The 12,429-nt window shown below is 37.1% G+C and overlaps 3 protein-coding genes across 4 annotated transcripts; 2 read left to right on the top strand and 1 right to left on the bottom strand.

Annotated features, from left to right (window-relative positions):
• The first annotated feature begins 604 nt into the window (after positions 1–604).
• LOC110787306 (probable inactive leucine-rich repeat receptor-like protein kinase At3g03770) lies at positions 605–4,481 on the top strand. Of its 2 annotated transcripts, XM_021991920.2 has the most exons (8): positions 605–814; positions 974–2,390; positions 2,479–2,612; positions 2,767–3,010; positions 3,090–3,298; positions 3,399–3,424; positions 3,540–3,651; positions 3,997–4,481. In XM_021991920.2, the coding sequence occupies exons 2-8, from the start codon at positions 1,046–1,048 to the stop codon at positions 4,225–4,227; spliced, it is 2,301 nt and encodes a 766-aa protein (XP_021847612.1). In that variant the 5' UTR covers positions 605–814; positions 974–1,045; the 3' UTR covers positions 4,228–4,481. The 2 variants fall into 2 exon arrangements, with proteins under 2 accessions (XP_021847612.1, XP_056683909.1); XM_056827931.1 differs by having other exon boundaries at positions 605–2,390.
• Positions 4,482–4,554: 73 nt separating this feature from the next.
• LOC110787307 (probable adenylate kinase 7, mitochondrial) lies at positions 4,555–8,089 on the bottom strand. Its single transcript, XM_021991921.2, has 4 exons — positions 7,604–8,089; positions 5,577–5,717; positions 5,054–5,233; positions 4,555–4,847 (listed from the first exon to the last, which is right to left on the bottom strand). The coding sequence occupies exons 1-4, from the start codon at positions 7,970–7,972 to the stop codon at positions 4,680–4,682; spliced, it is 858 nt and encodes a 285-aa protein (XP_021847613.1). The 5' UTR covers positions 7,973–8,089; the 3' UTR covers positions 4,555–4,679.
• Positions 8,090–8,889: 800 nt separating this feature from the next.
• Positions 8,890–12,394, top strand: LOC110787305 (cycloeucalenol cycloisomerase). Its single transcript, XM_021991918.2, has 8 exons — positions 8,890–9,048; positions 9,179–9,330; positions 10,023–10,106; positions 10,199–10,240; positions 10,678–10,788; positions 10,872–11,063; positions 11,695–11,792; positions 11,907–12,394. The coding sequence occupies exons 1-8, from the start codon at positions 9,042–9,044 to the stop codon at positions 12,097–12,099; spliced, it is 879 nt and encodes a 292-aa protein (XP_021847610.1). The 5' UTR covers positions 8,890–9,041; the 3' UTR covers positions 12,100–12,394.
• Positions 12,395–12,429: the final 35 nt, after the last annotated feature.

Genomic DNA, 12,429 nt, shown 5'->3' with positions numbered 1-12,429 from the left:
ATCGGGTCGTCCCTTAATACTTGACATGTTTCTAAAAATGGAAATATTCTAACAATATTATATTATTTCTCACCCAACCCCTATTAACCCACCTACCCCCTACTCCATACAAAAAATAATTAAAAATTCAACCCATACTCTCCCCCAACCCCACCCCTTTACACATTTTCCACTAACTACATTAAAATAATACCCCACTATCAACTACTACCTATTAAATTAAATAAGTCAATTCAAGTCCCTTAAACTCTGTGCCGGTTAAACCGGGTCGAGTATTTCGGGACGTAGGGAGTATTGGAAAATGAGAAAAATTTAATGTCCCAATGGAAAAGTGTGAGATTAAATGACCCAATGAATTTGATTGGTTAAAATAATGAGTGTACACCAATTTTGATAGAATACTAAGTTATTTATGTGATAATATAAAAAGAAATGTAAAGAACATTTTGAAATACCCAAAAGGAAAACGTAAAAAACAAAAAGAGACGGAGGGAGTAACTTTTAAGTATTTAAAATTCGATGTACAATATTTATTGTACACTATTTGTAAATAAGAATTTGTGCGTCGTTTTATTGTGAGTTTTTTTTTTTCAGTTTTCACCACCATATTGGGCTATACTTGTAATATACTGTTCTGTCATTCTCTGTCTCTCTCTATAACTCTTGGCTCTATCTATGTCACTATATTGTGCTTCAACTTGTTCATTCAGAGTGACAGAACCCCACTCATTAATTCAGCTAGACTTTTGCAGTCCTTTAATCTGCTCAAGGAAACTTCCATGCTCAAGCTTTACTATCATTTCCATGGTTTGAGGTAACCCAATATCTGTTCCTTCTCATTTGCTTTACTTTCCCCCTTGATTTGCCAATTTACTCTTCTCCCGTCGGCCGTTGGCCGTTATTAATATTTTGGAAATAAGTAAGCATTTTCTTCTCAAATTCTTATTCTGGTTCTATTTGTTTTTATGGACAGGTGTTTGATAAATTGCTTGTTAACACAACAAGAATTTGGTTAATTTAGTGGTTTTTTTTTTTAATTTAAGAAATGGGTATGAGTTATTGGAGCTTGTATTTGATTTTCTCAATCACATGGAGTATTTGCATAGTGGGTACTTCTCAATTGCAATCCTCACAAATTCAAGTGCTTCTTCAATTAAGGAAGCATTTGGAATACCCAAATGAATTGGAAGTGTGGAATAATGATGAACAAAACATCTGCTCCAATTCCAAAATCAATGTTACTTGTGAAGTTGATGTTGTCACTGAGCTTAGGATTATGGGGGGCAAGCCTAAACCTTCCAAAGTTGGCAAATTTGTTGGGTATGCAATTCCAAATCTAACCTTATCAGATAAATTTTCAATGGATTCATTTGTTGCCACTTTGGCAAGGCTAACTAGTTTAAGAGCTCTTAGTTTGGTTTCTTTGGGCATTTGGGGCCCACTTCCTGATAAAATTAACAGGCTATCTTCTTTGGAGTTTCTTGATCTTAGTTCAAATTTTTTGTATGGTTCTGTTCCACCAAGGATTGCTACAATGGTGAAGCTTCAAACACTTAGACTTGATGGTAACTTCTTCAACGAAAGCGTGCCGGATTGGTTAGACTCATTGTCTAACCTTTCAGTCCTGAGCTTGTCAGATAATCACTTGAAGGGTCCATTTCCTGCTTCAATTGGGAAAATTAGGACTCTTAGTACTCTTGCATTGTCAAATAACAAGATTTCTGGGGAAGTGCCTGATTTAAGTAGTTTAAGGGGGTTGAGAATGTTGGATTTGAGTTGGAATGAATTGGACTCGAAACTACCCAATTTCCCTGGAGCTTTATTCATGGCATTGCTGAATAATAACTCCTTCAATGGTGAGATACCGCGTGGATTCAAGAAACTGAACCACTTGCAGCATCTTGATTTGTCACTAAACCATCTTCAAGGAAGATTACCCACCATTCTTTTTTCCCTACCCAATATTAGTTACCTGAATTTAGCAGCAAATGAGTTGAGTGGATCACTCCCCCTTCATTTGGTATGTGGCAGGAAGCTTGAATTTGCTGACTTATCGAATAACAGATTAACTGGCAAGGTTCCCAGGTGCTTAACCAAAATTACTTCCCAATTTTATGGGAATTGTTTGAACTATGGCGGAATAAACCAGCATCCTGAGTCATACTGCGCCAAGATACAGGAAAATACCAGCAGTTCCTCGGCCATAAGTACACTAACTTTAGTCTGTGTGATTGGAGGAGTACTAGTAGTAATGGGAATTCTCGCAGTTGGATTTCTGTTGATTTATAGAAGATACTGTCCAAGCGGTTGTCAAGAGCAGAGTTTGTTGCAGAAGCAAGTTGTAGAAAACAGTGTGACTGGGGTCACTTCTGAGATACTAGCAAATGCAAGTATGTTCTTGTTCTTATTTAAGTCTCATTCTCTTTTTTCTAGTTTTTAGATTTCCTGGTGTTTATCTTTTGGCCCCTCTTTGTTCAGGATATATATCTGAAGCTGCAAAATCTGGCACACAAGGAATCCCTGCGTGCCGGGCATTTTCCATGGAAGAGCTGAAAGATGCTACCAAGAACTTCGATACATCTGCCCTGATGGGGGAAGGTGCTAGGGGCAAGGTATTGTGTAATTTCACAATTTTATGCTCTTTTCATGGACTTAGATCCCATCACTTCAATGTAGAACCAAAGTTTTCTTTAAATGTAGCACGAAATTCTTATTTGGCATCACATATTTCGAGTCAACTGTCATAACCTACTCTGGTTTTCACAGATGTATCAGGGAACATTGCCGAATAAAACCTTAGTAGCGATAAGGTGCCTATCTCTATCGAATAAATTCACCACTCGTAATCTGAAGCTTCGGCTGGACCTTTTAGCAAAGCTTCGCCACCCACATTTGGTTTGCCTTATGGGTCACTGCATTGAAACCGGAGCAAAGGCTGATTCTGATGGTAACAAGGTCTACCTTGTTTATGAATATGTGCCTAATGGGAATTTACGCTCCCATCTATCTGGTTAGTGTCGAAGCAAAACCAACTTCATTCATGTCAAATAGCTTTGATTCTAACCATTTTAGCAAATGCATAATTTCAGATCTTGGTAGAGTAAGAGCTCTCAAATGGCCAGAGAGATTGGTGATTCTGACTGATATTGCCAAGGCTGTGCAGTTCCTCCACACGGGAATCATTCCTGGTTTCTTCAACAACCGATTGAGAACAAATAATATCTTGATTGATGAGTACCGAAGAGCAAAGCTAAGTGATTACGGACTGTCAATCATCTATGATGATGAAGAATTTGGGGTGAGATTATTTTGATTATGCATGTGATTTTCACACAAAACAAATTATTCAACTTTTAGTGGATGGATGACTATAATGCTGTTATGTCCTTACATTTCAGGGAAAAGGAGTTACTGCTAAGTCATGGTAAGAAAGAAGTACCTCAATTTGACAATGACAAATAGTCCCTAGTCCCTACCTTGAGCCAGCTCAATTCTGCATGTGTACAAGTCTGTAGTTGTTTCTTCTCTTTGTATTGCAGGCAAATGAAAATTCTCGAAGATGACATTTACTGCTTCGGATTCATACTACTAGAATCCCTCATTGGTCCCTCCGTGGCCGCCAAGAAGAAGGCAGTTCTGCTGTCTGAAATGGTAAACCCTTAATCCTGTAACAGATAGTTTTCATTTGTTGAAATAACTAGCCCGTTTGGTATCGTTTTTAGTTTCCAGTTTTCTGTTTTCTGTTTTTTACAAAACTAAAAACCAAAATATGAAAACTACATAAAATAGTTTCCATTTCTTTGTTGCAGTTTCTGAAATCAACCTGATTACTATTAGTATGCTTATTTTTTAAAGCTAACCACGGTAGTTTTTTTTGAAACTGAGTCTTCCCGTGTGATACTTGTAAAAAAGACCGAGTCTTCCCGTGTGATACTTGTAAAAAAGACCGAGTCTTCCCGTGTGATACTTATAAAGCCGATTCTTTAAACTTCACAGGCAGCACTTAGCAGCGAGGAAGGGCAGAGAAGAGTCGTAGACCCCATTGTATTGTCAACTTCCACAAAAGAATCATTGGCAACGGTCATCTCGATAACCAACAAATGTGTTTCATCCGAAACATCAACACGTCCTTCATTCGAGGATGTGCTTTGGAATTTACAGTATGCAGCTCAGGTTCAAGCAACAGCAGATGGTGACCAAAGATTTGCCTCCCCGACACACTCCTGAGTTTCTTCTAGTATGGCTGCTGGAGAAAACTTGAATGTTCAATGTTTAGAACTAGAGCAGAAAATAACACATTATTTATAATCTGTAAATGTGTATCGAATGTAAACCTGCAATAGTACTACAGACTCTTCCTTTACCACTTTACTATTCACATGTTATATGATCAGGAGGAAGTATGTAATATAGGAGAGCAATTGGAACTGCTCAAAACATGTATATTTAGCCATTTAGGCACGTTCTTCTTTGTCCGGTTAGATTTAACACTATCTATCCCTCAATCCAAATTGATGACTATTCGCTGCCAGTATCTAGCCAAAAAGGGAAATATCAGTTAGATGATTCATGATTAGATCTGCGACGCTTCTTAGCTTTGAAATAGAAGCTACAGACAGGCTATATAGTATATACTCATCATTTACAAAAGTTGCAGCATAACTAAAAGTCTCAATTACTTAAGGTACCCTGAAACCCATTGTTAGTGTCCGAGAAGAATGAACAGCATTGGTATGCTGGAGATGCAGTGCAGCTAGGAGTCCTTTCCACGTTTCTCCTGATGCATTTCCCACTTGAAAGTCTATAAGCTTCTTCTGGCTCTGGTAGTAGTCCTCCAGATATTGCATCTGAGGTAGGAAAATATATTTGTTAGTATGTGTCTCCATAAACCAGTATCCTCACTGCTTCAGCCAAATCATGCTCGTCTAGATTTTGTAGGTAAGTCTAAATAAACTATACTGGATAATGGGCAAAGTACACTCTCCAGCAGTCCATTCAAAACTACAGCAACAAATTGAAGGCTAATTTCCAGACATGTAAACTTGAAAATCACCTGCTCTCTGTAAAATGCAGAGACCTTTGTCTGAGAATCTTCAGCAGTCTTGTTAAGCTTTGAAAAACTGGATTTGGTTCTGTCAAGAGATGTAGCAGGAGAACCAGTTGCCTGGAAATGGTTTTCAGAGCATCTAAAATTCACAACTAGGTCAATGTCAACCAGCTGGTCGAGGATCTCCTACAAAACATGGACCACATTTTATCAAAAACCAAATGGGTGGTAATTACTTCGGCCAACTTTGAAAATTAACAGTACCATACCAAACTACTAACTAGGGTTTTCTGAAAATAACTTAATCATGTCCTAAGGGGAACGGGGGTGGACTTGGCAATAACAAATAAAAACAAAGACTCACATACTACCATTTAAAAAAGATAATAAAATCTCACATTATGTTTCCTCAAAAGAAAACATTACGATAAGCACATGATTCCAAATGGATTTGAATGGATTATACCATTATTACCAGTCCAAAATTAGACAAAAATAAGCTGAAGTTAGCAGATAGCAAAAAACTTACAGCCTGAAGGCGTGTTCGAGGAACACAATCCAAAATAAACCCATCTTCACCTCTGTCATGTCCATCTTCGAGTCTTTTTAACAGCAAGCCAAAAATTACGCTCTCAGGAACAAGCTTCCCACAGTTAACTGCCTCAGCAATCTATCGTAACAGACAACAAATACAAAAACTGAGAAATCCCTAAAAATAAATCATAGAAAATATGCATTATAGCTGAGAGAAATTCTACATTTTTATACATTATCATTTGCACTATTATGATTGCGCAAGGAGAGAATTCCACTAAGCACGCAATGTCATCTGGAAGAGACATATGGTATCCAGCTAAAGATTCTCTCTTAAATACTCCTTTGGTCCGTAAAAAATAGGCCACATTTGATTGAAGGTTATTGATAAGAAATTGGGTTGTAACACAATGGTTTTCCTTGTGACTGTAAGTTTAACATTTAAACATGCTAAAAGGCGTCGTTGAGGACTTGAGGTTTTCATTAAGTAGTAAGCTTAACAAACTAAATTTAGAGAGTAGATTATATTTTTGGGATTATAAATATTGCCTATTGTTTAACGACGAAGGGAGTATGTACGAATATTCAACGAAATAGACAAACAGAACCTTCAGTGTCTTAATTTTTCAGCATAATCTTTTCCTTCTTCATTTCCCTTCATTTCATCAAAGAAACATTACTGAAAAAGTATCATTCTCTTTGCAAGTTACTCCGTAATATACGAAGTATTCTACTTTCTATTCTTTCCAAGGAAAAAGAATTCTCTTTGCAAGTATCATTTATTAATTTTTAAAATGAATTTTACTGCTAATATTCTCTTCTAAACTAGCTACTGCTTAGATCTTTGGGTTTCAGTTACGAAGAAATCAAGACTTTACAAGTCTGGTCAATTTTGGCATTCCATTGCTGTTATGACTTGGTTGGGAGGAATTGGAAGGAAAAGAAAAGAAAGGGAAGGAAAAATAACATTTCTTATATTTGGTTCAAAAAATTATATGGGAAGTGAAAGGAAATGAAGGGAATTGGAAGGAAAGCTCACTGTATAAAAGTTTCACTTTCCTTTCCTCCCAAAATTGGAGGAATTTGGAAGGAAAGAAAAAATTAAATCTGTCTAACAAAATATTAAAGCTTAAACACACGTTTTTTCTTTCCTTTCCTTCCCTTCCTTTACTAATGTTGTACCAAACATGGGATTCCTATCATTTTCTTTCATCGTACCAAACATGGGAAAATATATTTTATTTCCTTTCCTTTCTCTTCCTTTCTCTTCCCTTCCTTTCTCTTCTCTTCCCTTCCTTTACTAATATTGAACCAAATAGGGCCTTAAGGAACTACATCCATAGAGTCTGAAAATACCTTTTTGAAGCTTCCAGTAGAAAAAATCAATTAGTACTTATGATATTACTCCGTAGTGCATAGTCTACATACAATTATCATTTCAAAGATCAATTTCTCTCGTAATGAAATCTGTACTGCCTAGTATTTTCGCAAAATCACTACATCAGCCAATTTCATTCTTTTACATCAAGGACGAGTTTCATACGACATTATCACACCTACAAATAACCAAGCCAGTGCCAAGTTGTTTTACCAATATTTCATTCCGAAGAAAATATCATGCACAAAAAAGCAGCATTGCCACAATCACAAAAAAAAAGCACACCCGGCCTCTCCACTAAAAAAATAAGTTCAATCCGAGAGTTCAATTCAATTGTCAAATCAATTAAGCATCACTTTACATTTCGAATGCGATAACTCGACCGGTTTTCGATTTTACACTTGTATAACCTTAATTAACCCATTCATCAATACTCATCCTCAAAAAAGCTGTATTAATTCATTTGGCATTTTTCTTAATCATTAAATTGATTAACTAAATATAATTAACGATTAACAATTCTGCAACAACGCATAGAACCGCAATTAATCCTACAGACAATCAATAATAATTTGTAGTAGTATTAATGACAAATTTCAAATTGCGTAATCGCAAAAAGCGTAATTGTAGAAGAACAGTGTAACCTGCTTGTAGAGAGGAGAATGAGGGTTAAGATCTTGACGAAGAAGAGTAGAAATGGAGATACGAGGAACTTGAAGAAGCTTCGCAATCATATCGGCATAGATATGCTTCTTAGCGTGAGGATTCCCAATGAAAACCCAATGTACACCTCTGAAAGGCCTAGAAACATCCGTATCCACTGCCGTTGCAGGTGTCGGAGACGGAGGAGTTCTTCCGAAATCGTCGTCGTAGTCGAATTGCAGCTGAGCTGCTGTTGCTGCGGCGGTGATGCGGTAGGTTCGAATTGTGGCAAGTTGGAAGAGAGGCGGAGAGAGGTGGAGGAGATGGCGGAGGGAGGGGGAAGTGACGGAGATGCGGCTGAGGACAGCCATGAGATCAAGAGTGAGGGGGTTGATCAGGACATCAGGCAGATGAGTGTGTTTTTTGAGGCTGGCAAAGGAAGGGTGAAGCGAGTGGGAAAGATATTTAGGAGCCACGTCAAATCGTCAATGCTAAAATTTTGCTTTATTTCGGCTTGATTCGGATCTGTTCGTCACAATATATTGGAGAATATACCCGCCGTGGCTTTATGTCCGTTTTGATCTGCACGTATGAGTTCTAATCTGGACATGATTTGTACAAATTAGTTCTGATTTGGATATGAGCTGGACATATCGGTTATCTCTTTCATGTTTTACCCTTTTCCCCATAACAATTACACATTTTTGTCATGTCTTTCGTGCTTTACCAATTAATTTATTTCATCTCTCCTACTTTTTCATCTTTTTCATACATGCATTCACCACTCCTCGAACACAAGAGTTTACAGTAAATGGGTACAACAACAAAAAACAACGAAAAAGTATATAATTATAACTTGGTTTGACATAACCCAAGCTTGGTAAGGCCCGACCATAATTCAACCGAAATAGAAAAACGGCCCGACCCAAGACAACCTTTATGACGAACTATCCAATCTAACGTCCAAAACCTGAACTAAATTGACTCAAACCAGATACAACTCAGCGTCAAACTAAATCCAAGGAAGAAAATAAGCATCTTGATCCAACCTAACATGACCCCAGAGACAAATTTACCCGCTTCAATATGACCCGATAAATCCTGACACCTCATGGATCAATTTGAAATCAATACGAAAATCCGAATTGACACCATTAGTTTGACCCTACCCGTGTCAACCCAACCCCACCCAATGACCCAAATTGACGACTCTACCCGGACCCATATGTTCATTTATGAAAACACCCCTCAAAAAAGAAATCCAACAACGAAATGATAAAAAAATTAAAAATAAACAAGTGAGTCGCAGTCACGACTCACGTCGTATAACTCAAGAAAAACAGTCAATCACCCAAATTTTATCACAGTTGCAGTCAGTCACCAAACTTATCGAATCTAGATTCAAGAACATAATCAGTCTCTCACCTCAAGATCCGCATTATGGGCGGTAATTCAAATACATTTGCCCGCTTCATCTTCCTCAATTTGCTCTTCTTTTTATTTTCACTTCAATTTTTTTAGAGAAAATTTAGCTAAAAGATGATGCTCCATAACTTTTGGAATTGTTTTTTTGGCAGGGAAACGGGGTTCGACTCCAAATCGGTCTAAACCGAGCATGTGGTTGGCTCAAAATCCGAGCAAAAGATGGGCGGAAATGTTCTTCCTTCTCTACACTCCCTTTTGGCTTACTCTTTGCCTCGGGATTGTTGTCCCCTTCAAATTATACGAGGTTTTGCTTCTTTTTCATTTCAATATTTCTGGCTTTAATTATTTTTTTCCTGGTTTTCTTTGATTTTTCAGTTGTAGATAGCAATTAGCATTTTCAAATTGATTTTGATTAAAGGGTAACTTTAACCTTTTGAATTTACCTTACCTTACATTCATATGGATTGGATTTTTTTTAAGGAGTTTTGACTATTGAGGGTAATGATGTAGAGGGGATTCGGTCTGTGGTCACTAATTTTAAGATTAAATTCAGGATATCATCATATTACAGATTAAAGTGACAGTCAAAGTTGATAACATGCTACTGTGTAGTGTTAATAACTTGGGATATTGGAATTATTAAATTTGATGTTATATAATGTGATGATGGACATATTTCAAAGAGCTTGAGAACTTGCTTCGGGTATTATTTCAGCTGTGGCATCATTCAGGTTGATGGTACAATTAGATTTTCATGGATTGTTTTTTAACTTTTGGGTGTATAATACTATAATGAGACACAAATGGTAGTGATGCTGATGGGATTCGTTCCGGGTTGTTGGAATAAGATTTTCTGACATGAAGCGGTATTCAATACAAGTGTATGATGTTGTGGGTGAAGTAATTGTCAAAGTTGATAACAAACTTTTGAGTTACTCCACAACTTGTGATAGTGGAATGATTAAATTTGATGTAATGCGATGTGGTGATGAACAGAATTTTAAAGAGCTGGAGTACTTGCTTTTGGCTTTGATTTCAGCTGTACCATCATTTGCCATACCGATGTTTTTTGTTGGAAAGGTAATATCTTTAACTACGTGCTTTTATAACAGATTACCTGAATTCTTATAATGTATGTCTGGATTTGAGTGTTTTGAAATGATAAATTTCAGGCTGATGAAGGCACTCCCTTGAAGGATCGTTATTGGGTTAAGGTAGGTTTTTGTCATGCTGAAAATGTTAAAGTTGTTCCTTATTTGACCTGATGATTAGTTCACTTAATAGAGCGGGGATCAATAAGATGAACAGTTGGATTGTTAGTGATCATCAAACTAGGAGTCATATATTAGAGCTTCTGGTGCATTAGTTGTTCATGTAGAGTAAGAATTTTTTTTGTTCAGGCAGAGTTGAAGCTTTTTGATATCGAAGTCTTTGAAGCATCTGGATATTGCATAACAATTTTTACATACTATGAATTATTCTCAGTGAACCTGTAAATGCTGTACTTTTTTCTATCTATGCCACATCGGGTTCTCAGTTCCATCTGAATTATTCTTATTGTTAATCATCATGACTTGAATGTCATTTCTCTATATCAAATTGAGCATTCCAGCAATTAACATATTTGATGCTGTAATTCTTTTGTTGACAGGCCAGTCTCTGGATTGTATGCTTCAGTTATGTGGGTAATTACTTTTGGACCCACTATTTCTTCAGAGTGCTGGGAGCTTCATATACCTTTCCATCATGGAAGATGAATGATGTGAGCCATGGTGACTTGATAGAGTCACTTTGTTCTTGGTATTGAATTTTGTTTAGTGGCTAATTCTTTGTTGCTTGTTGTAGGTACCACACACAACGTTCCTGCTGACTCATGTTTGTTTTCTGTTCTACCACGTTGCTTCAAATATGACACTTCGAAGGTTACGCTATGCTCTTGCTGATTTTCCTGAGAAAATCCGATGGTTGTTTGAGGGTGCATGGATACTGGCACTCTCATATTTTATTGCATACTTGGAGACTATAGCAATTGCAAATGTATGTTGACACTTTCTGAACCAACTATCCCTTTTGACACCATCATCATTTTTACATGTTTGATTTTAGTCATCTATCTTATGTGATCTCTTTATATTGTTTAGGTGATCTATTAAGCCAACATGCATACTTATACCCCTTTGATGTAGTTAGGCGTAAGACAGTAATTTGACCTCTCTAAACCTTGTTTAACAACGGGACATTTGCCGGGAGGTGGTGGTGGTTCATTTCTCTGAAACTGTCAGTTTTCTTTTCATCAATACCAATACAAGGGCTGCTAGAGTGTTCCCATTTTTGTGTTTTGTGAGGTCTGGTGGGCGTAACGTAACACTTAGCAGTAAGCCCAAATTTCTTCAAATTTTAATGGGGGTTTTGCAAGGACACCCGCCATTCCTTAGATTGTTTCTTATTAGATGACTGGTTAGTGATTGCTTGGTGAGATTACCAGCATCACGATCTTAAAGACTGCCTTCTGCTCTAAGTATATCTGATTTATCTCCAAATCATACTTATTAATCATCATAATTTCCTGGGATAGCCACATATATTTTCTGAATTGTGTACATGTTGATAACACATGATGTATGTGTGATTTACTGACTGATCTCTAAATGTTTTTTAACGTGTGCAGTTTCCATATTATGAATTCGTAGACCGAGAGGCCATGTACAAAGTTGGATGCTTGTTTTATGCAATTTACTTCATTGTAAGCTTTCCGATGTTTCTGAGGTGAGTGTGGTCCAAGTTCGGCTCTGAATATTTGACCTTCTGAAGTAAAATTATCTTATCTACCTGTATGCTGAAAAATATATACATTCTTACTGTGCCAATTTACTATTTCAGAATCGATGAAAAACCAAGCGATAAATGGGACTTAGCAAGGGTTGCTGTTGATGCACTGGGTGCTGCAATGCTTGTAACGATAATACTAGATTTGTGGCGCATTTTCTTGGGACCAATAGTTCCACTTCCTGAGGAAAAACAGTGTGCTCAACCTGGGTTGCCTTGGTTTGCAGAGCATGTAATCTCAGCTTGAGATTATTATCATGGACAACTCCTGGTGTCGATCCAGCAGAAGATAAGTTGTACAAGCAGGATAGGTTTCAGAACTTCTGTACCAAATTAGCCATCTTGTAAAAACTATTTCTTGTAGCAACCCTTTGTCACTTTTGTTTCCCTTACAAGCCAATTGGAAGGATGATGTACTTTTTGGAAGCATCAAGAAAATAGGCGAAAGATCCCTATGGCAGAAACTAAGACTCTGTTCTTTAGAGCTGAATTAACTGAACTAAACTGACCTGAAATGCGAATTTTTTTCCTCCTTATAGCTCCGATCTCGTGTCTTAACTTTAGAAAAAGTACAAGA

Source organism: Spinacia oleracea, chromosome 5 (assembly GCF_020520425.1).
Source record: "Spinacia oleracea cultivar Varoflay chromosome 5, BTI_SOV_V1, whole genome shotgun sequence".
Taxonomy (NCBI): Eukaryota; Viridiplantae; Streptophyta; class Magnoliopsida; order Caryophyllales; family Amaranthaceae; genus Spinacia; species Spinacia oleracea.
This window is presented reverse-complemented; position numbering and strand designations above follow the sequence as displayed.